The sequence below is a fragment of the Anser cygnoides genome, chromosome 1 (assembly GCF_040182565.1).
Source record: "Anser cygnoides isolate HZ-2024a breed goose chromosome 1, Taihu_goose_T2T_genome, whole genome shotgun sequence".
NCBI lineage: Eukaryota > Metazoa > Chordata > Aves > Anseriformes > Anatidae > Anser > Anser cygnoides.
The window spans coordinates 155,850,979-155,872,270 of NC_089873.1; the positions used below are offsets into that span (position 1 = coordinate 155,850,979).

The following is a 21,292-nucleotide window of genomic DNA, read 5'->3' on the forward strand; positions in this document are numbered from 1 at the left end:
AGAGTATAGAAAATAATAGCTCTATACCTTTCAAAATACAAAAGATAAAGCTTAGTTTTATACCCTTTGTCTTTTCACTCTGCATTGAATGTGCTCAGACAGAAAAAGTAAGGCAGCTGATAAAATCTGTGTTGTGATAACTATACAGAAAAGATCAAATCAAAACTGCACAGGCAATGGTAAACCTGGCAATTTCTCAATGAGGCTTTTTAACACTCTGTGATGTAGCTCAGTGGTATTCATGGGAGAAAGAAAAAGGTTCACCTTTATCTCAACTAGATTTCTTCCTAGCAAGCTAAAAAAAATTACTACAAACAGTGCAGCAAACATGGAGATACTAAAGCTCTACTTTTTAAAAAAAGATTTCAAAAATGCCTTAAGGTGGAGATCAATGTAGTAGAAAATCTTCATAAAAATTCTTATGACATATTTGATTTTGACTGAGGCAGAACTCAAATGAAAGCTTTTATATTTCTTAGAACATTACTAGCTAGTAAACAGTAGAAGCACTCTTATATTTTCTGAAGCTAAAAAAGGCATAACTTAAAATCCATTCCCTCATTAGGGAAACTAGCAAGTCCTTCAAGAACAACTAATAAAAAAAATCCTGTAGTTCAAGTTTCCACCCAATTCCTATCCATCATCCTTTCCATTTTTCACTGTACTCAAGAGCTGCTATGTTTAGTCCTATTTCAAAGGGGAACAATTGGTGTGTATGTACATATAGGTGCCTGTACGAGGCTGTTAGCTAATTTTATTCAGGCTCGGTTGAGGGGTACAAATCATAGAGTTACGTTTCTGTAAGTTTCAGGAAAATAAGATTATGCAGCATTAGCTCAGCCTATAAAGACAACAAGGAACATCTTAGCTACAAGAAAAAGCTTCGGAGGGAGTTTATGTCTAACCATAAGAGATCCTTTTCTGTTTTAAAGCTTTTCCTGCAGTTAAGAGATTTGTATGGACTCTCTCTGGTGGATGACCTACTGAAAAACAATTTATGCTGAGGTGGTTTCCTTTAGCTCGGCTGAAAGGACTGTGAACCACTGTCCCACGGATCCCACTGTCTGCCCGGCTGCAGTCTTTCCAGTACTTATGGAGCTACCTAGCTGTTTGTGGGGGAAAAGGAGGGGACCTTTTGGCCATAACCAGCCTATCGGAAAATGTGTGGTGGAGCTGTCAGATCTCGGCTTCAGTAGGCCAAGGGCAGGGAGTATTATATTGTCAAGTTCTTCAAGGTTTTACACAGGCCCAGGATTTCTCTTGTGCGGGGGAGACCCGGACTCCTGACCCGCTCTTCTCCCCTTCACAAGCGCTGTAAAAACAACCAGGCCGTCATTTTGGCTTGCTGCTTTTGCAGCTTCTGACAGGAAGTCAAGTGCTTCCTGAAACCATAGCCCTCAGACGAGCTCTAGCGTTACCGTGACCTTTCTGAAAGCGTCCGCCCGAAGGGGAGGCAGGAAAAGGACACACCGGCACATGTCTAGGGTTTCTGCCATCTTCATCTACCGCCTCGCCCCGGCTTCCTTATTTTAAGTGGGCGGCCCCCCAGCCTGGCTCCCATCTCGCTTCACCTGCTCGGCCCCACTGACGGGGCTGCGGGAGAGGAGAAACGGGGCTTTTAGTTGCCAGAAACAACGAATACATTTTAAAAAAAAAAAAAATATCCTAAAACCTCCCAAACCCCGCAAGGCCAAGGCCCAGGTGCGGCGCTACGGGGCTGGATGGAGGCGTCTCGCCCAGCCCCGAGGACGATGCAAGCCCAGGCGGTGCGTACGGGGGGAGGAAGAGGAGGAGGAGGAGAAGAAGAAGGAGAAGGAGGAGAAAGAGGAGGAGGAGGGTCAATGGGAGGAGGGATGAGGAAGCCGCCGTTGCATCCGTGACGGGCGCCTGAGGAGCCGGCGCTTGGGACAGCCCCTTTGCTGCTGGCTCGGGGGGAGGGAGAGGAGGAGGAGGAAGGAGGAAAGGAGGAGGAGGGGTGTACGAGCGCGGCGATGAGCTCAGCCCCGGCCCCTGGCGCCGCCTGAGGAGCCCCGGCCCCCTCCCCGAGGCCTCCGCCGCCGCCATGGCCCACTCCCCGGTGCAGACGGGCCTGCCGGGGATGCAGGTGAGCGCCCGCCGCCGGCGGGGCTCGGGGAAGGGCGGGCGGGGGCCGAAATGGCGGCGTGGGGTGTACGGGGTGTATGTGTGGGGTATGTGTGGGTGTAGGGTCGTGAAACCCCCGGGAACAAGGCGTGCTGCCAGCGAGGTCTGCGCCTGCTGGGTCCTTCCCTTAGGAGCCGCCGCTTTGCTGGAAGCATGCGAAGGGGCTGTGTCTCGTTTCCTTTTTTTCCTTCTTCTTAAAAAAAAAAAAAAAAATTCCCCCTCCAGCCGCCCAGTAGTTCTCCCCCGTGTTTTAATCCACGAGGTGCAGCTCGACTTTTCCAGCCCCCTGATGCTAACGAGGGGAAAGCAGGGCCCGAAAATGTTGACCTTCAGCCCACGCTGCAGTGGTCATCTGTAGGACTGGCTGGGTGGATGGTGGTGGATGGACGTCTGGGGGCTGTGCTTGGCCCTCAGGGCTGGGTAGCTGCTGGCCTTACGTGATGGAGTTGGCTGGGTTTGTGCAGTAGCGAGATATGTGTATATATATATATATATTTTAAACAACCGATGTGGTTTTCTGGTGGTTGAACTGCTTGCAACGCAAGCTTCTGGCAGAAAAGCCATAAGGGCATCAGTGTCTGCATGTTATGCTAAGGTTTCCCACATCATATTAGATGCTTGCCTGCCCCGATCTCCAAAAGGAAAACTTATGAATGGGAGGTAAAGGTTTTTTGAATCCTGGACTGAAAGGTTTTGTGCTTCGTGAGGTGTAAGTATTGATTTACTTGGGATTGCGTGCTTGTTTTGCAAAGCAGATTCTACCTCGTGAATCTCAGGTCTTTGCATAACCCGAGGGTTTGAATTTAAAATGTTATATTCTTAGGCACAGCGTGAGTTGTATGCTCAGGCTGCCACTGGATGCCAAACTGAGTATGTAGGCCCTCGCCCTGAACCGATTGCTTTATCGCTCGGTGGGTACTGCTGTGGAGTGCTCGAGTTTACCTTCCAAATGTGAGCCCCTTGCTGATTGCCAAAGACACACAGAAGTAATGTTTCCTTCCTTTGGGTAGGGCTGGATTAATGCTAAATTTTCTGGTACTTATTTTGAAACAGAATCTGTATTTTAGGCTGAAAAAAGTCAGATTTGGAGTTGCTGGGAAGTAAGAGAATGAAGGTTACTCCAGCAATATGCATGTATTGTCCATGTGTGTCATTTCATAATTTAGGGATCTGTTTTCTTTTTTTATTGGCTTGTTTGATTTGATATTTAGTTTGTAATGCCATGAGCTGTACTAAATCTGTAAGGCTGTCAGGATTTTTTTGTTAGTGCACATAATTTGGGGTTTTACTTCAATCTCTTTTTATTTAGGACAGTGTTGTTATTCTCATGAATTTTAATGTATTATTATTAGAGTTTCTTGAGTGTTTGGGAACTTTACTGTGTCTTTTTCACGCTGTTGTTAAAGACCAAATGAAGATAGGTAGAAGCATAAAATCCATGAGCAATGCGAAAGCTGCTTGCTAATTTTCTGCCCCCACTTCAAGATGCCTAGATCCATTTCCATTCTGTCAGAGTACACTGCAATCTCATAGTGGTCTCTTTTTAGCACACGATTCTTTTTGACTCTATTTGCAGATAAATGTTCAAATATTAAGGTACGTACTATGTGTGGCGGCTGCTTAAATAAGACAAAGTTTATGGTTTGTGGCTTAGGTAGAAGAGAGGAATGGAGCTCAGTTCTCTGAGGTATAATTAAATTGTCTAAATCATGGGACTGTGTTTTCTCTTTCTGTAGTGTGATCCTTTCTCCCCACCTACCAGCTTCTGCAACAAATGGTGTAAACAATGTCAGTGAGAAAGTTAGGCAGCTTTCTCTCGCGTTCTTCGCTGTGCTTGTCCAAGAGACCAGTCCGTATCCTACTGTGAACAAGAGGAACTTCCTGACCCCAAAAACTCACTAGCGCTTTGTTACGCTGTTTGGTGTGAGCAGAGGAGTGTGTAAGCAGGGCAGAGGAACGAAGGATTAATGCATTTCTCTCTGAACAACATATCTGATCGATGGTTGAAGAGTGATGCATGAAAAGTGAGTGGGTAGAGAGTAAGCCAAAGGAATGAGAAGCTGTGGAGGAAATGTAGGATGGTGCTGGAAGGTTGTCAAATCCAAGACTCACTGTCTGCTGCGAAGCGGGCATGTTCTAACCAGAATAGAAACAGAGCTGGGTTTTGACCTAATTTTCGATGTGTGCAAATAAGTTTGGACTCGATGTTTGTACTGCCCTTAGTTTAAGGGCTCTGTGTCGATAGGCGTTTGAGCGTGTGGCATGCAGGGGCATCACTACTAAACTGTCAGAAAGTCTTCTTCATTCTCTCTGCTTTACACAGCTGACTTAAGAAGAATGCTTGCTTGTCTGTAACGTGTGATATTTTCGCATGGCTGGCTCAGAAAAAGTGTGTGTGACCTGTAAAAGGGACTTTCAGACCAGGCTGGCTTGCACTTCCAAGGCTGTGGTAAGCTTCTAGAGTTTCTTTATGAGACCATTTAAAATGATAAAATACTGTGTTCATAAATTAATGGTACGGGTGCTCGGTGGGCTGTAATGCATTTTGAAGCCTGTTAGGAGTGTCTTGAACCAGAAAGCTCAGGATATGTAGGCTTGCAGAGAGAAGCTCAAGGGCTGAAGCTGCAGAACACGGTACTGCAGTACATCAAGCTGTCAGATATCTGGCAGCAAGCAGTTTTAATGTAATCTTTAGCAATAAAATGCTAAAATTAATAGTTATTAAACATCTTTCTCCTCTCTTCGCACACTTAAGAAGGTTTTGGGGTTAAGCTATGTCTGATTTGTTTCTGTTTTCCTTTGTTTCTGAAGTTGGAGAACTAGAAAAGCAGTTGGGTTTTTTAACCTCATCTCTTTGTGTAATTCTGACTGTGAAGTTCCTTTAAAATGAACCATACATTGTGGTTTTAACAAGAAGAATACTTTCAAGAACTCTTGCTGAGGAAAGATAAGTGGCTCCATCAACGTCAGATCCTGGAGAAGTGAGAGGAGCCCATAGGTGGTGTGTGCCTTTTTGGCACTTAGCTGTGTTCAGCCAGTACAGTGCAGTGGTTGGGGTGGATCTAGGTGTGATACTTCTCTGTGCTTCTGCAGTACAGGTGAGAAAGAGTTTCACATGACTAAGAGCTTCAAATTCATTTCTGTGACATAATGGATGTGAATGCTGATGGATTGCAGAATTACTGATAAGAAATAGTTACTTTCACCTTTCCTATTTCAGTTTCCTGAAGGGAAAAAAAAACAGCCAAAACAAAAACTCTCCTTTTTTTTTTTTTTTGCCCTGAAATGCCCGGAACTCTTTTTTTTTTTTTTTTTTCCAGAAAAAATATTTTCTGAGAAGTTTTGTTTGTATTTTTAGGTGTGCCCGTATGCCACATTCGTAAAATTCCTAATGTGCTTTTAAAATTGCATCATCTTGAAGCCAAAGCCTCTTGTGTATGATGCAACTTTTCTTTATCTTCCTCCCTTTCATTTTTTGGTAATAATAATAGTACTTAGTATACCATTTAAAAAAAATCATTCTTCATTTTCAGTGCAAGAACTGCATCCATTTCTTCATCCAAAATCTAATTAAACAAAAAAATCACACCACCTTGCCACAAGAAACCCTAGCTAAAACTTTAACTAGATTTAAGTGAGAGCTTGACAAATGAAGAAGGGCTGCTAAGTATAAAGGCACCGCTTCTGACTCAGTGAGTGTCAGAACTGTAAATTTGCTGGAGACTGGAAGAGTGTTTTAGAAAATGCCGATGTTTACTTGTGTGTTCTTGCACTTTTCCCAGGATGTTCGCTCTCGGCTGCTGTAGGAGAAAGTGTTGGGGCCTCCAGGATGCTTTGTTCTGATCCAGCGTGGCACTGCTTGTGCTCTGACACATTATGCATATTACTGTCTTCCCTACTATAATTCATTCTCCTTTTACAATAAACTGTTGTAGCTGTCTTGTGTGTGAGCTCTGTGTTTGGTAACCACAACGCATTGGGTTTTGAAGGCTCTGAAAAGGCTGTGCAGCCTCTGCTGCCTTGCGTCTGCAGCACGTGTATGGGAGTTTAAATTTTTTTTTCCAGTTTCGATTTTTTGAAGGTTTGTGCTCACTGCTCTTGTTTAAGTGATAGTTTGATAGAGTAACCTGCAGCAGTTCATTATATGAAAGATCCTTGGACCATTATGGTCATGGCTAACCTGTTGTAAAATATCCAGGGGACAGATGCCCCGGACTCAGTGGCATATTATAAGCTTGGTCCTTCAGCGCAGGGACAGAAGGGTTTTCATTTTGCAGGAACAGAGTTGGTGTCCTCTGGCTTTTTAGGTCAAAGGCTCCGTCAGGGCTACGCAAGAGTTGCCTGGAGTTTTTCTAGACAAGTCAACTCTTACCGACAGCAGAACTATTGATAGTGCGAAGACGTGTAGCAACTTCTAGCGAATGTGTGCCTGCTGAGCTCTTTTCTCCTATACCCGCAAAATGTTGCCATTAAGTGTAAGTGGAGGAGTGAGAGTTGGTTTCCTTTGGACATGCTGTGGATGACTTCTTGGGGAAGCTTCCTAGGAAGTCATCGTTGCAGGGTGAAGCTTCAGGTTTGGATTTTATTTAACCCACGGTGCTGCAAACTCAGCCCGTAGAGTTAAAATGACAGCAGGTGAGTTAAGGTTTTCTCATTCTTTACGGTTCTTTGATCTACTCTGCTTGTGGCCTTTGCAGGTCCTTTTCTGTCAGGTGGAATAACCCTCATGTATGAACTGCTCTGCCTTTGGGGAGCAGTTTGAGGGAGTTGATGCAGTCAGCCCCAGAAGTGACAGACTACCTCATAAATAGCTGAAGGACTGAGGAAGACAGCTCTTGCAATAATGAGTGACAAGAGGGAATCCTTACTTGCCTGAATCTGTTACCTTGTTTCAGCCTTTCTGTGGTTTTGGAGCGATCCATTTTAGATGTGCTTTCCAGATTTCTGTTTAATTTTAAAATTTTATATAAAGGCAGGGTGGCGTGTTTATACAGAGGTAGAGGGGGTAAGGAGAGGTACTCTGATTTCCAAAGGCTGAGCTTACGAAATCTAGTTTTTGTATCTCTGCTCTGGTATCAGTCACGTCCACGATGGCTCGATGTCCTTATCAGTTACTGCATTCACCTTTTTATCTTCTTATTGTCTCAACGTTTGTGTCAGCAGCCTCTGAACAGGAAAAGCACATTTCCATCAGGTGGGCTTCCAGAACAGGTAAATAGATGCTGCTTCTGGCAGGTATGTTTAGTCTAGTCAACGGTGTCGGCAAGTTTCCCGTCTCTTGTTGGAGTAAGGTGCCCTTATAGTCAGCTGTCATTTTAGTTCCCAAGGAGACAGAAGACTGCTGATGCAGCCAGTACGTTTAAATACTGGGACCTGTGTTTTGAGAGGTATACAAGGTTTTGGCCGCGATGTACACGGTGGTGTCTTTCGTGTTTCTGAGATAGGAAATGACTATTTCTATCTTGGCTACATCTTAAATTGTGCTAAAATTCTTTTCATGTTCCCTGTCTTGGGCAGGGAACTGCCAAATACTTACTAACAGAGCCAGCACGGCATCTAGCGTAGAATACTGCATCCTATAATAACTTCACCTGGTTATCGCTTTGCTGATGTTACACCCACTGGTGCTGGTGGAGCCCTGTTTAGTCGTGTGTGGACAGAGGTGGTCCTTTGTGTGGGTGCAGCTATGTGATCAAAATGTCTTTTACTTGTAAGCTCTTGAAGTTGAGGACTCTTGTGTTTGTCCATCTGCATCTCTTAACCTGGGGTACGTTTTCTTGCATATATATGCACATGGCAATTAATAAGAGACAATACATTGGGAAACATCAGTTTACTGAATTTGGGATGTGGAGTGAGAAAGAGTATATTTCTTCAAGAGTATATTGCTTCTTCACATAAAAGGAAATGATTCTATGACTTGATACTCCATGACCAGTCCCAGAACAATTTTCTTCTTGGGTTTCCTAATCAATTATTAAGAACTTTATATTTTGGTTTTGACTGTAAAAGTAGCAATTTCATCGTGACAAAATTAGGCACTCTTCTGGGCTGATGTGTTTGGGTTGTATGCTTGATTGAGCTTTGCATCATGATCAGTACAGGGTGATGATGGCATTCCCAAGTTAACTGATACCACTAAAATCTTTTTTTTTCTTTTTTTTTTTTCCTCCCATGTCCCTCCCTGCTGTCTCTCCTGAAATCAAACTCGTGAATATTCATATTCAGGATGTATAGTTGCAAAGTCAAAAGAAAACTACATTTATCTGAAGAGGTGTTTTGAATTGACAATATATGTATATATAGCTTTTCTGAAATTGCTTTCATAAGCCAACAAATACTTTGTTTACTGCAAGTATTTGTGTGGAATCATTCCCTCTTAGTGGACAAGAGCAGATCTGAGAGTAATAAATATTTGGGTTGCAGAGGCTTCAGGCTGTCGTGTGTGTTCATTCTGTATTAATAATTCTATAGAAAATAAGACTTGAATCAGGAATATTCTGGGAGTGCTTGTACTCACATTCTCTTTCAAGTTGTGTTATTAGGCACCTTTTAAGAGACGTTTGGGGTGTCTTGTCAGATGGTAGAATAGCTATAAGTCTTCCCTCAAATTATGGGAATGCTGTAGCTCCTAAAACTCATTTTTTCTTCTTTTTCTCAGTTAGTATTAACGCAACGTAAGTTTCCAAGTGCTTCTATTAGTGCGATTTATTCAGCCGTTGGTCACAATGGTGGCAACTTCCAGCGAGAGCCACCACTTTCTGGCATTGAACAATAGCAGGGCATGTGAGGCGTGATGCTCGCGGTGTCTGAGCAAGTGCAAACAAGGGAGAGGCATTGTTAGAAAGCTCTTCTTCGAGGCTCTTCCTTAGCTGTCTTTCACTCGCTGTCTAAAATACGTTCTAGATGTCAGTGCTGTGTCTGCTGGTGATATCTGCTGTTTTCATTGCATGCTGAAGGCACGGGGAGATTTTTTCAGTTGCAGCAATCTGCTTTTAAATAGTGTGATGGACGGGAGGGAGGAGTACAGCTTCTGAAAGCTCCTAGCTATGGTATTAAAATGCTATGTTATTAAAAATTACAAATGAGCTTGAGAAACTATTTAAATTAGAATTCATGTTGATTTAAAATTTATTCTTTCTGAATGCTTGTTTAAAAAAAGAAAAAGAAAGCAGGTTATGGTTAGGGAACTGTTAATTTTGGCATTGAACTCCTAAGGGTGTACATTAAGTTGCTTTCTGAATGATAATCTGAATGAACAATATCATGACGTTAAGGTTTGACTTTTTTTCAGGGGACACTGAACCCAGAAGATGACATTAGTTCACTGGGAATTTGGAAGCATGTCTTGGAGATCCATGTTATTGATAAAGAACTGAAAGTTTCGTATTCTGGATCCCAGACAAATGCAGTTTCCTTGAAAGTAGGTGGAAAGGGGGTTGTACGATGGATGAGGAATAATGTTTTAATAGGCAACTCTCCCCCTAACCCTGCTTAAAACCTCTTCCAGTCTAATCAGAAAACAGAGTTTATGAGGGAGTTGACCTGTGAAACAGATGTGAGTGTTAGTAAGGCCACTGCGATGCATGCTGTGTGGGTTTGTCTTCGTTTCTGTTCAACAACTGAAGTGTTTGAGAGATGCAAGGCTTTAGAGGACTCCTGTCCCCCACCCTTTGGTTATAACCCCCTGAAGTTTCTTGGCAGAATTTATGGCATCCTGCCTCCGTCTTATTTCAGTTTCCCACCAACTACAGGAAACGATCTTGTATATTGTATCAGCCATACATATATCTGGTGTGTATGTATATATCGTGGAAAGCAAAAACTGATACCAGCTTCTGAGAAAGGTAAAATGCTGTGTAGCAAAATTTGAGGCTTCTCTTTCCTGTAAGCAATTGTTCCTGATGTTGTGAAACCATTTAAGCATACAATTTTGATTTGTTGTGGATTTTTTTTTCCTTTATTTCTATTTTTATTTTAATATAAAAATATTTTTGTGTGTTTTCAGCATGTCTTTGAAGTTCTGACTTGGATGCAAATAATTTAACAGTGTTACCAGCTGAATGGGGTCAGATTGTAGGCCCATCTGGTCCAGTGTTTTGTCTTTGGTGGTGGTTAGGAATAGATGTCTAAGAAAAAAAGTAAGAATGGGGTAACTTGCAATACTTCCATGGCATACTTCCACAGCTTCTGGTAAATTGTACTGCTCAAGGATTTCCAGGGCCAGAAGTGATTATGTGGATGGATCTCTTTATGTTCATTTTTATTTTATTCTATTAGTTTCATCAGTCCTTAATGATTTTGTAGGGTTCATTGTCTGTGACACTCTATTACAGTGTGTATCCAGGTTTCCCTGCACACGTGTGAACAAGGTTCAAGCCATATTATTTTTATCTCCAAGTGTGGTAGCAGACAGCAGTAATCACCAGCAGTCACAAGCCAGGTCACCACGTGGTATTTCATATTCACCAGAAATCTCTAAACTTGTTTAGGTGATGGTATTTTGGGCTTGATACGGAGTGAGGATTGGACTGATTAATTGGAAATTGATTTGGTAAAATTAAAAGTATAGGAAAGAGGTGTCAAAAGACAATTGTCGATTTCAAAAGAGCAGGCATAGATCAGAGATCAGAGACCAGAGATCTGCAAGTGGAATCAGTTCCCCGAATAATTTGAGAACTCAAACAAGGAGATGGCTTGGAATTACTGCAGGTTAAAGAGAAAAGTATATAATAGTAATAATAATAACTGAATGAATAGGCTTTCACAAAAGGAGATGAGAGATAAGAGTTGGGATGCGATGCGGAAAAGGACTCCTGTTAAAGCTATGGCTTAGGTCAGAAAGCTATGAATAAAGTTAGAAGTGTATACTTGATCTAACTAACTTGAGTTTCAGTAACATTTTCTATTGAGCTACAGGGGTGGTAGAATGAGAGACACATAAAACCAGCTGCATGGTAAGATGTGTGTAGTGCTGGCTTTGAGGGGAGAACTGGGCAGGTGATGGCAGGGGATGATGCTGCTGGTTTCCCCAGGGTTGTTCTTGACTGTTGGTGATGGAGATGTGGCCTTGGCAATAAAAAAAGGAAAAAAAAAATGGGAAAAAAAGTCCGGCTACTACTGAACAACTCGGTGACCTTGAGGATTTGAATTCCTGAACAAACCAGCATGAAGTGCAAGGTGTCAGAAGAATGAATTGCTATAAAGAACCTCTGCAAGAGGCTGGGTGCTCGTGAGTTGGAAATGCAGGGGACTGGGAAGAGGTGAGCTTGAGCCAGGAGGCCAGGCTGAACAAATCTGATCTTGGAATATTTTGGGACTCTTATTTATTCTGTAGCAGTGGGCAACACTGATTACTGAGCAGAGTACGTAGAAGAGTTCATCTTAAGTGCAAGATATTTTTCTGGCTAATTAAGGTCAGAAGTAATGAATCCGACGTGGAACGAGTACAGAGAGGTTGCTGTAATTATTGGGAGAACGACGGCGCTGCTTGTGATGAGAAGCGAAGGGCTTTGTTCTGCGTGGTTAAACAAGCCAGAGGCTGAGAAGGGATGGTTGTGATCGCTGTGAGAAGTGCGAGAAGCCATCCGAACAGAAACCAAACCGCCACTAACTGGTTATGGAAATCAGGATTTTTGTGATTGTTAGACCTAAACGTTCCTTGGGTTTGTCTCTGTTCTGCTGCAGTATGGATTCAGTGACATGCTTTGAAGTAAAAGTTCTAGTGGCAGAGAGTCTAGCTCCTTGCCAAACAAGCTGATTGGCTTTATCCTTTTGGAGCAGATGTTGCTCTTCTGTTCTGTGGTTTGTCACAGTTCTGTGAAGGTGCTTGCAGCAGTTCCCATACTTGTAATATTAGTAGGAAAATGCTATAAGCTCAGCGAAAGCTTGCGAAGAGTCAGCAAGAGACTAGTGGCAGAACCTATGGAAAGCATTTTTCTCTATATTCAGTCATATAGAGAGAATATTTATAAAGCTATTTGAATATTTTGGCTCTGTTGGAAGGCTCTGCAGAAACAAAACAAAAGTTGGCGAGAATCCTTTCCAGATGTTATCTCGGAAAAATGAATGGGAATTGGCCGCTCATGTAATTGCAAATTCAAGCAGTTCATTATGTATCTGGAGGCCTGATCTGGCCATTTCTGAAATAGAGCAGATCATTAAAGAGAGCCCAACTGGTAGTTTTCCATAAGCACAGGCTGCCAGTAGTTTAAGGCTCGCACTTCAAACACCTAGTCTCCTGGGAAGAAAATTTGGACCTTCTCACACGGCAAGGGAGCTTCTTTTTGAACAGCTCCTACCTCCTGTGGCTCAGAAAAAAGTTCAGGAATGGTAACTTTTAAATCTTAAAGCTAAGAAATGCATGTACAAAAGTTCTGATTTTCGGAAGGTAGGTACATACTCTTTCCTATATAGTTTATTTATATACATTACTTCCAATTATGTATATATATATTACTATATAGATATAGTAATAAATATTTTCACAAGGAGCTTGGAGAAGGATCCTGTTGTAATACAATATTGTTTATATTGTATTAATACCAGATATTATCGAACCATTCGTTTTTCAAGATGGCCATAAGATTTTGGTCATAGAAAACTCAGGACCAATTCTTCCTAGCTTCTCAGAACTTCCAAACGCTCCGCCTGAAGAAATCAGTGGCTTTATCTCTGAACTCAGACACAACTATCTGGTCCTCAACGTGCCTAATTCAGCTGTGAAACTTGCGTGGCTCATAGCTTTGGGCAAACTAAAACGTCTTCTGGGTGATCTGCCTCTAGGGGCTGCAAGGTTTCATTATGTAACCTTTGAGATAGGAGAGCAGAAACAGAAGTATAGGTGGGAGATGCTTGATAAGCCAGACTTAATTGTTGAAGAGAAAATGTTGGCTCAGCACTTGTCTGTGGTAGCTTAGAAATTTGTGCTTAGTTACCCCTGTTTATGCTTTTGCAGAGTTTGTCTAAGTAGTATGAATTGTTTAGTGTAATGCTTATTTAGACATTACTGTATTTGTCTAGTAAGAGCCTTTTTCTATACCGATAATATATTTCCACTTTGGTTAACGTGAACCTCATCCTTTTAAGAACAATAGGAAGCCTTTTCAGGTGTCTGTTTCTTAAGAGGAAGAGTCTAAGTAATGCCACCCTATTTTCCTGCACATCATGGCTGTTCCCTCCAGGCATGATTTATCCAGCGTATTTGTAACCTAAGTATTTTTAGTAGCTATAAAGACCCTTGCTGGTAGATCAAGAAGGCACACGGTGGAACTCAGCATCTGTGCACTAGAAGCGCGAAGCTGGAGAGCAGCCATAGCTAACAATACTTGACGGTGGAGAAAAACCAGCTGTGGCAGAATGGTTCACATAGGTCTTGGGTTCTTTTTTGGGGTGACGTGTGAGGACTACGAGCACCTACCTAAACACAACTCGCTTCGAGGTAGCTGGGAGCAGAGTGTGTGTTAGGAGTGAAAGAGTTTATTCAACTGAGAGAAGAAAAAAATAAATCCCGCTCCAGGAAAAGCTTGGGGTCAAGAATAAGGAGGAAGTATGGCAGTTTGTGCAGGTGATCCTTAGGAGGAGAAAGTTGAAGAGAATTGCTTCCCACAACAAACAAAAGGAAATAGTGAGTGCACTGAAGAGTGGGAACGGAATCCTTACAGGATGAGGTGTGTGAAAAATTCAAAGGAATAGGTCCCTGCATCCTGGGAAGGGAGCAATTTAAGGAGGAAGGGACAGCAGAAAGGATCACTTTCATTGGTAATGATATTTGACCGACCTTAGTTTTAATAGAAGCAAAATCTTTGTAAGGATCTTTCATTCTCAGTGTAGCTTATTGCCCAAGAAAAAGAAATTGAGGTAATACCATTTTCTCATGCCAGATAGGGTAAATCCCTGTCACAGGGACTGTGATAAATTTGCACTTCATATACAGGGAAGCATAAATATTGCAATATGTGCATATAAAGGATGTAGAAAGAACACATTAATTATGGAGATGGAAAAAAAAAAGAGTACCTGGATAAATTGGAACATGTAGAATTTTTAAAGTGTTTGCTGCCTTTAAAAACGTCACATGTCATTTTAATGTTACAAATGCTTAGTAATTTTTCTCTTATTTTTTAACAGACTCTGAAGGCAGATCCCGAAGAACTTTTTACAAAACTGGAGAAAATTGGTAAGGGCTCTTTTGGTGAAGTTTTCAAAGGAATTGACAATCGGACTCAGAAAGTGGTTGCTATAAAAATTATTGATCTAGAAGAAGCAGAAGACGAAATAGAAGACATCCAACAAGAGATCACAGTGCTGAGTCAATGTGACAGTTCATATGTAACTAAATATTACGGATCCTATTTAAAGGTAAGATGCTCACAGTTGATGGTGGTTTGATTTTACCAGTAATTCTTTTCCAAGTTGTCCAATCATGCCTATTTTCAAGGGCAAGGTTTCAAGCAGACCTCAGTTGAAGAAAAATCTATTTTTGTTCTTTAATTTCTAAAGAAAGAACGTGTTACTATATTTTTGTGACATGTGACAGAATTTAATGGGAAAAAAGCATGTCTTGCCACTTCTGTACAGAAAGGATTCATTTAAATGACGACATCAATTTGCTAAGCTCTTTCTAAATAATATGTGTAGATTTTCCTAATATTAGGAAAATACAACCTCTTAAACATTGGTTACGTTCAGAAAACTATTACCTAAATCTGTATTTGAATAGTCAAAACATTAAAAGCAATGCAGTGTCAGCTGTTCTGCAAAATTTGAATTTTTTTATCAAGGTCTGCTGAGTAGCAAAGTATAGGTTGCTTTTCTAAGGAGGCTGAACCAGCCTTGATCTGAATGTTTTAAAAATCAAAATTAAAAAAAGTTAATCTACGAACTCATTAGCAAATGGCACATCAGCCATACGTGAAGGTAATAGAAGGGTTTTCCATTAATTGCTTTTTGGATCTGCTCCCCTTCCATCCTCCCTGAGATTCTCCTGAGAAGTTTAGATTTCAGGATTTCAGGGTTCATTTTTGAGTGTGCCAAATAGGTGGGTTTTTTTTATTTTTTTTTTTTGGCGGGGGTTGTTTTTAACTGGCTGAATAGAATGGTTTATTACCTCTAGCAGGTAGTGAAAATATCTGGAAGCTTTTGGTACTACTTTATTTCTGTGGTCAGACTTTGTGTCCCCCATCTGGGTAGCTCTTTATTTTTTTAACAGATGACAAGCTGGTTAAGAGATCGTACTCTTGAAAGGGTTTGAAATTGAGTAGGCAGAAAATACTTCTAAATTAAATTTCAGTCTGCTTTTGCTTTTGTGGAAACATTCTACTTCATCAGCAAAGATGTGAAGGTTCTGGAAGTGGGACCCCTTTTTATCTCTGGATTTCTGAGATTACCAGTTGGTTTGCAAGGAAAAAGGACTTTTTATCTGAATCCAGGAGATGCATAACTGAAGGGGCAGACAGTTTGTCCTTTCATCCTTGTGCTCTGAACCTGTTTGCTTGGACAGTTTGTCACAGAAGGTAAATGTTTTCAGACCTGATAACCTGTCAGCAGTACTGTACTTAAGTGATGTATAATTTAGATCTCAGAGGCATCATGTTGTGGTTTAACCCTGGCAGGCAGCTTAGCACCACGCAGCTGCTCACACACTTCCCACCAGTGGTGTGGGGAAGAGAATCAGAAAGGTAAGGGCGTGGTAACTTGTGGACTGAGGTAAGGACAGTTTAACAGGTAAGGCCAAACCGTGTGTGCAAGCCAGGCCAAACCAGGAATTCGTTCACTACTTCCCATCGATATGCAGGTGCTCAGCCACTTCCAGGAAAGCTCATCATGCATAACAGTTCCATTAAAAGACTCCAAACGTCCCCCCTTCCTCCTCCTTTACTCCAGATTTATTGCTGAGCATGACACCACAAGGCATGGGACACCCCTCTGGCCAGCCTGGGCCAGCTGGCCTGGCTGTGTCCCCTCCCACCTCCTGGTGCACCCCCAGCCTCCTCGCTGGCAGGGCAGCGTGAGAAGCAGAAGAGTCCTTGGCTCTGTGCAAGCATTGCTGTGCAACAACCAAAACATCAGTGTGTTATCACCGTTATTTTCATCATAACACCACCATACAAGTTACTAGGAAGAAAACGAACTCTATCCTAACCAAAACCAGAACATATCAGGAGGCACATGATTGAGTATAGTAAATTAAGTGTGTTTTTCATCATAGCTTTTATTACTTCTTTTGAAATTTATCGGTCCAGGTTTAGTAGTGAAGTATGTCTTGTAAGAAAGGCAGGAATTGGATTTATTTATTTATTTCCTTCTGGACTGTATCCCTGCTTCAAATCTTTTCCTTCTACAGGAGAAACAGGAAGATGTTACAGGATAAGTGAAATAGAATGCAAGAAAAATAGTTTGAAGTTTGATGGGAATGCTACGTAGTAGTTTTAACAAAGTGTAGTGTGGCAAAGAGAATCCAGCGTCCAGTTTTGAACTGAGCAAATGTCAAAATTTTGTGAAGACAGCAAAAGCAATAGTTGCCACACTAAGTGAAGAAAAGAGGAGACCGTAGGGCTTGGCAGCTTGAATGGGTTTGGCTGGGATGAGGCATCACTGGTGATGTTTGTGCTTATTCTTGTGAGGACCTTCTGAAAATACTTGTGCTTTCAGTGTCCCTTCTGCAGTAGTCTGAATTTTCCAACTTGATGCATCAGTTCCCCAAGATACTGCAGTAACACCGGCTGTATAAGATTCAGCTACTTCTGAAAGAAAACATAGCTCTTTCTAAATGTCCTACTGGTAACCCATGTTCATACTTCAGTTCTTTGTGAATTTATATTGTTTTGCAAGACGCTTTGTGCTACAGAACTTTTGGTCTTCAAAATAAAAAACGTTTTTATTTATGCTCTCAAAAATTAATACGTGGTGTTTTGGTGATGCTGATGCGATGAAATCTTGCAAATGAAACATTATGCAGTTGCATTAGCTGTTTAAAGTAAGAGTCGGATCTATTATTGGGTAGCAATGATGTGTCATCACTGATATAGATATACTTAAGAAGGAACATATTGATGTTTAAATGAATTGGTTAATAGTCTTGGCTGGGAATCTAGGTTTATTTGCTTCAGATCCTTTGTTGCCTGTGCAAGCTGAGATTGCCATACGTAGGGAAAGGTCTGACCATCTTTTAATTCCATCAACGTCCATGAGATTTTAGCACTAATTACAAAAAAGATAATAGTTTTTTTTCTCACAGAATGATATTCTTTGAAGTGATCAAGCAGGAAAACGTAAGATCTTGGGGTATGTTGCCTGCCACCGCAGCAATTATTATTCTTTAAAGCCTGTGCTGTGTGATAAGAACTGGCCATGTGTCTGGTGGATCATGGACAGAAAGAGGAGCTTTTTATAGAGAAATGTTAAATTGATTTTCTGTGAATTATATTTGACAGGCAAATAATGATTCCAATAACAATTATGCTCTTTCTTTCTCTCTCTCTCTCTCCCTCTCATTTCTTTATTCTTCATGCTCCAGATCAGTCTTTGTTTCCTCAGGTTTCTTACACATCCTTTTGTGAGCTGAAGAGGTGTCTTTTATTATGTAATAACTTTTTTTTTTTTTTCAAGTATTCCCATGTCAGTTGTTAAGTAGGCATAAGTAGCTTTTATGAGAACTTTCTGGTATTTATATTGTTTCAACAAGTTTGAAGACACCAGAAAAGAAGTATTTCTGTCCCATCTGGGACTCTGCAGACCTGATGATGAATATTTCATGTCCCTTTGTAGGGTACGCTTACGGAACTGCAGAAGACCTGTTCTGACATCCTTTAAAATGTTTGACAGATTTTAAGAAGCATTCTGTATTTTCAGCGAAGGTGGTTAACGGGCAATACCATGAAAACTTACATTTTTGAAGATTCTCCAGGTAGCTGGAATGTTTAGGTAGTTTTTCTTTTGTTTTTAACCATCTGAATCATATGTCTTTGAGAAATCCTTCTTGTATTGTTCTTCATTCTCTGTTATTCCACGCCTGCTTCAGTTAAGCTACGTGATTATACATGCTAGTGTGTTAGTGAAATTTTAAAAGGCTTGTATAATACTGGTGTACGTGCCTGAGGCCTCTTACTGGTGTCATGATGTTCGTGAGAATAGCTCGTCAAGCTTTTGGTGTCTACGGAACAATGTAGATGTGGAAGTACAACTAAAAATGGGTATTATCTTTAATGACTTAATGACAGTTGCTGCGTCCCAGAAATACTTGTTTCTCAAAAAATGATTTTTAGCTATGCTTTTTAGAGCAGTATGATGTACCTTGCAAAATTTTTTTACTTTTTTTAAAAATATATATTCTGAGTTCATCTTTTCAGAAATGTATTTGCTTTATAGCATTTTTTTAATATAGATATGGCTTATTCGCTGGATATCTATATGTGTGAAGTATTACAACTTTAACATGGAAAGTAAGTCTTAAATAAAAAACAGCTTTCTGCTTGCACAGAGCAAGTCTTCTGTTCTCTCTAGATTTTGTTGTTGGAGGTTTGTGTGTAATTGCTGAGTTTGTTTAAACAGAGCTATAAGTAGTAACGAAGTGGGTTATGAATATAAGTTAATTTGAGGAACATCTCCTTGTCAGAAACCCCAATGTCTTTATATAAAACAGAAATGCAAGTACTCCTTTCAAAGACACACTTTAAAATATGGTATCTTCGTGTTCCCATTCTGTTAGCACAAAGGGTTTTTGTCTGTCATAGGAGGTCATAAATAACTAGATGGTTGCTCTTGGAGCGTATCACAGCAACATGGTTTATATGGGTGCATGTATCTAAAGGGACTGACTCCGTATCTGCCACGGTGTGTTAAAAACCTGTATCAGTGTTCCTTTATGAAGTAGGCTTAATGAAATGGGCAATGACTCCATTCTCTCCGCTGTGGGGGCCATATCTGTTCTTGAATCTCTTCCAAATGAAAGGTTCATCTGCTCTGTCTGTGATCTGATTAAATGCTCCATGCAGAGAAGTATAACTCTTTTTAGATCCTTACAAAACTAATTTATGAAACCTGGCTGGGTCTGTTGCCTTCTTTAGATTTTAGGTAACAGCATCCACTGCCTCCCCCTGTAATGGAATAAGGATTCTCTGTGTTTCTTGTCAATCTTTTTTTTTTTTTTTTAATTCTCTCAAGTTTTTTACTGTCTCATCTGAGCTTTGCTGCACTATATCTTTTTAAAAGTATTGCTATGCTATTTATTCCAAACCTTTTTCTCTCTCGGAGCCTGTCAGCTCTGGTTTCTGCATCTTATTCTGCTTCACCAGTTTTTCAAGTTTAGATTTGGTTCTAAAGTTGTTTCTCTTGTCCTGTTCAGTCCAAGTTGGTTGAAATCTGTTTTAATTCCAAGGAGATGCCTCTGAAAATTTTTCTTCAGTTGTGTTAGTAATGTTAATCGCTGCTTTATTATAACTTCATAATATTTTTGTATTTCTTTGGCCTTGGATTATTACTTAGAAATATATGAGCATTAATTGCTGTTATTTTGTCCTTATATGATTGAAGAATAAAGTTTTGGATAATCTTGGCGCTTTTTTTTGGCGTATGTTACTCAAAGCCAAGCTTAATATATGGATAAAAATTTATATGTACGTGTTCATGTATGTATACATATATAATGTGTGTATGTATATATGCATACATATATTGTCTTTAAGTCCCTGTCAGACTTTTCTACAGATGAATGTAATGATAGAGCAAATGATCACCAAGTAGTTTCAGCATCCAATATAAACAGATACTAGTGATAGCAAACCAATATTTAACTAGTTCTATAATATGTGTTTAGAAAAAAAAAAGTCTCTAAGCTCATGGTTTTTTCATCCTTTGGATGTATTTTTCTGGCACGCTTTGTAGCGGTGGAGATGCCCTCTTTTGAACTGTTTAAACCGGATCCAGTGAGAACCAGACTTCTGGTTTATTTCCTCCTTCTTTTACCTGGAAAACTTCCCATTCTGTAAAACTATTTTAAGAATGATTAAAAAAGAAATCTATAAAAAGAACTGACAATGGTAAGAGTCTTAAAGGATAGCTGCTGATAATTTTTGTTGTAGCTTATACCTGTACCAGTAGTTATTTCTATGTCTTGTTATACTACAATTACTGCTCCAAGTCAAGCTGTCATTCATACATACTGCAAGAAAACAGAAAATAGCTTCTGGTTAACTTCTATGAATGACATGATATGGTCTTGAAATAAAATGTGCCACTTCTATGAAGTTTGGTCAACTGGGCTCTGTAGAACAACGTGCTCAGGTAAATGAAGTCTAGAAATAAATATTTCTGAAAAACAGTGATTCTGAAAGTAACGTATAGTTTATTTTAGGCAGTCAGATGAACGTGAGGTCCGTAAGTAATGCTGTGGCTGAGCCAAAATAAATCACGTATTGGCTAGGGCCTCGGTGTAGATGGCATCAGCGAGGCCATTCCTGAAATAGCAATGGCCAGTTCACAGCGGGGCTGGAATGCGTTCAGTGGAGAGCTTCAGGAACGGTTTGAGCTCTGGAAAGCCCGTATTCCAGGGAAAGGCTGAAGTTCAGCCTTGATTTTCATCCAAGAGAAGGTTAGGAAGTGGCTTATCTGTACGTATGGAAGCTGTTCCTTGTTGAAGTGCTGATAGGTCAGTGCTTTCTAACCTTTTGTACCAAAACAGGACAGGGTGGCATGGGTGAACGGCCAAGCTAAGTGAATTACATCTAGAAATGACATGTACTTTTTTTAAAAGGAAGATAGCTTAAATGTATATGCAGTGGATTTTATGGCACTTGCAGTTGTTTCTAAATCAGTACTTGCTGAACTTAAAGAAGCCTAAGCTTGCATACATCATTAAACTGAAGGGTGTTATAGTGCATATGTTGAATGTTCTTGCCATGGCTATTTGCGTAATGTAATTTTGAATGCGAGTGTTTATATGTGACTTTAACATGTTTTAGGTCAGCATCCTTTTGCTTTACAGCTTTAACTGGTTAACTTTAACATTTACAAGCATTTTTGAACTGATGTGACCCTAAGGGAGTGTGTTAGGATCAAAATGAGGCACGACTCCATGTGAGGCGGTTCCTGGACAGGTATGCTTACTTTCCTTCCAAAGCCCCTCATAAACACCCAGGTTCTCTCCTGGCAG

General features: G+C 40.7%; 1 protein-coding gene across 2 annotated transcripts in view; it reads left to right on the forward strand.

Annotated features, from left to right (window-relative positions):
• The first annotated feature begins 1,147 nt into the window (after positions 1 to 1,147).
• Positions 1,148 to 21,292, forward strand: part of STK24 (serine/threonine kinase 24) — a 54,019-nt gene continuing 33,874 nt past the window's right edge. Inside the window, exons 1-2 of one of the 2 annotated variants that reach the window (XM_013174414.3) lie at positions 1,148 to 1,766; positions 14,272 to 14,502. In XM_013174414.3, coding sequence (XP_013029868.3) covers positions 1,722 to 1,766; positions 14,272 to 14,502 — 276 coding nt within the window. In that variant the 5' untranslated portion in view covers positions 1,148 to 1,721. Of the gene's footprint in view, positions 1,767 to 1,815; positions 2,105 to 14,271; positions 14,503 to 21,292 lie in introns of those variants that run through there. The other variant, XM_048072725.2, reaches the window with a different exon arrangement.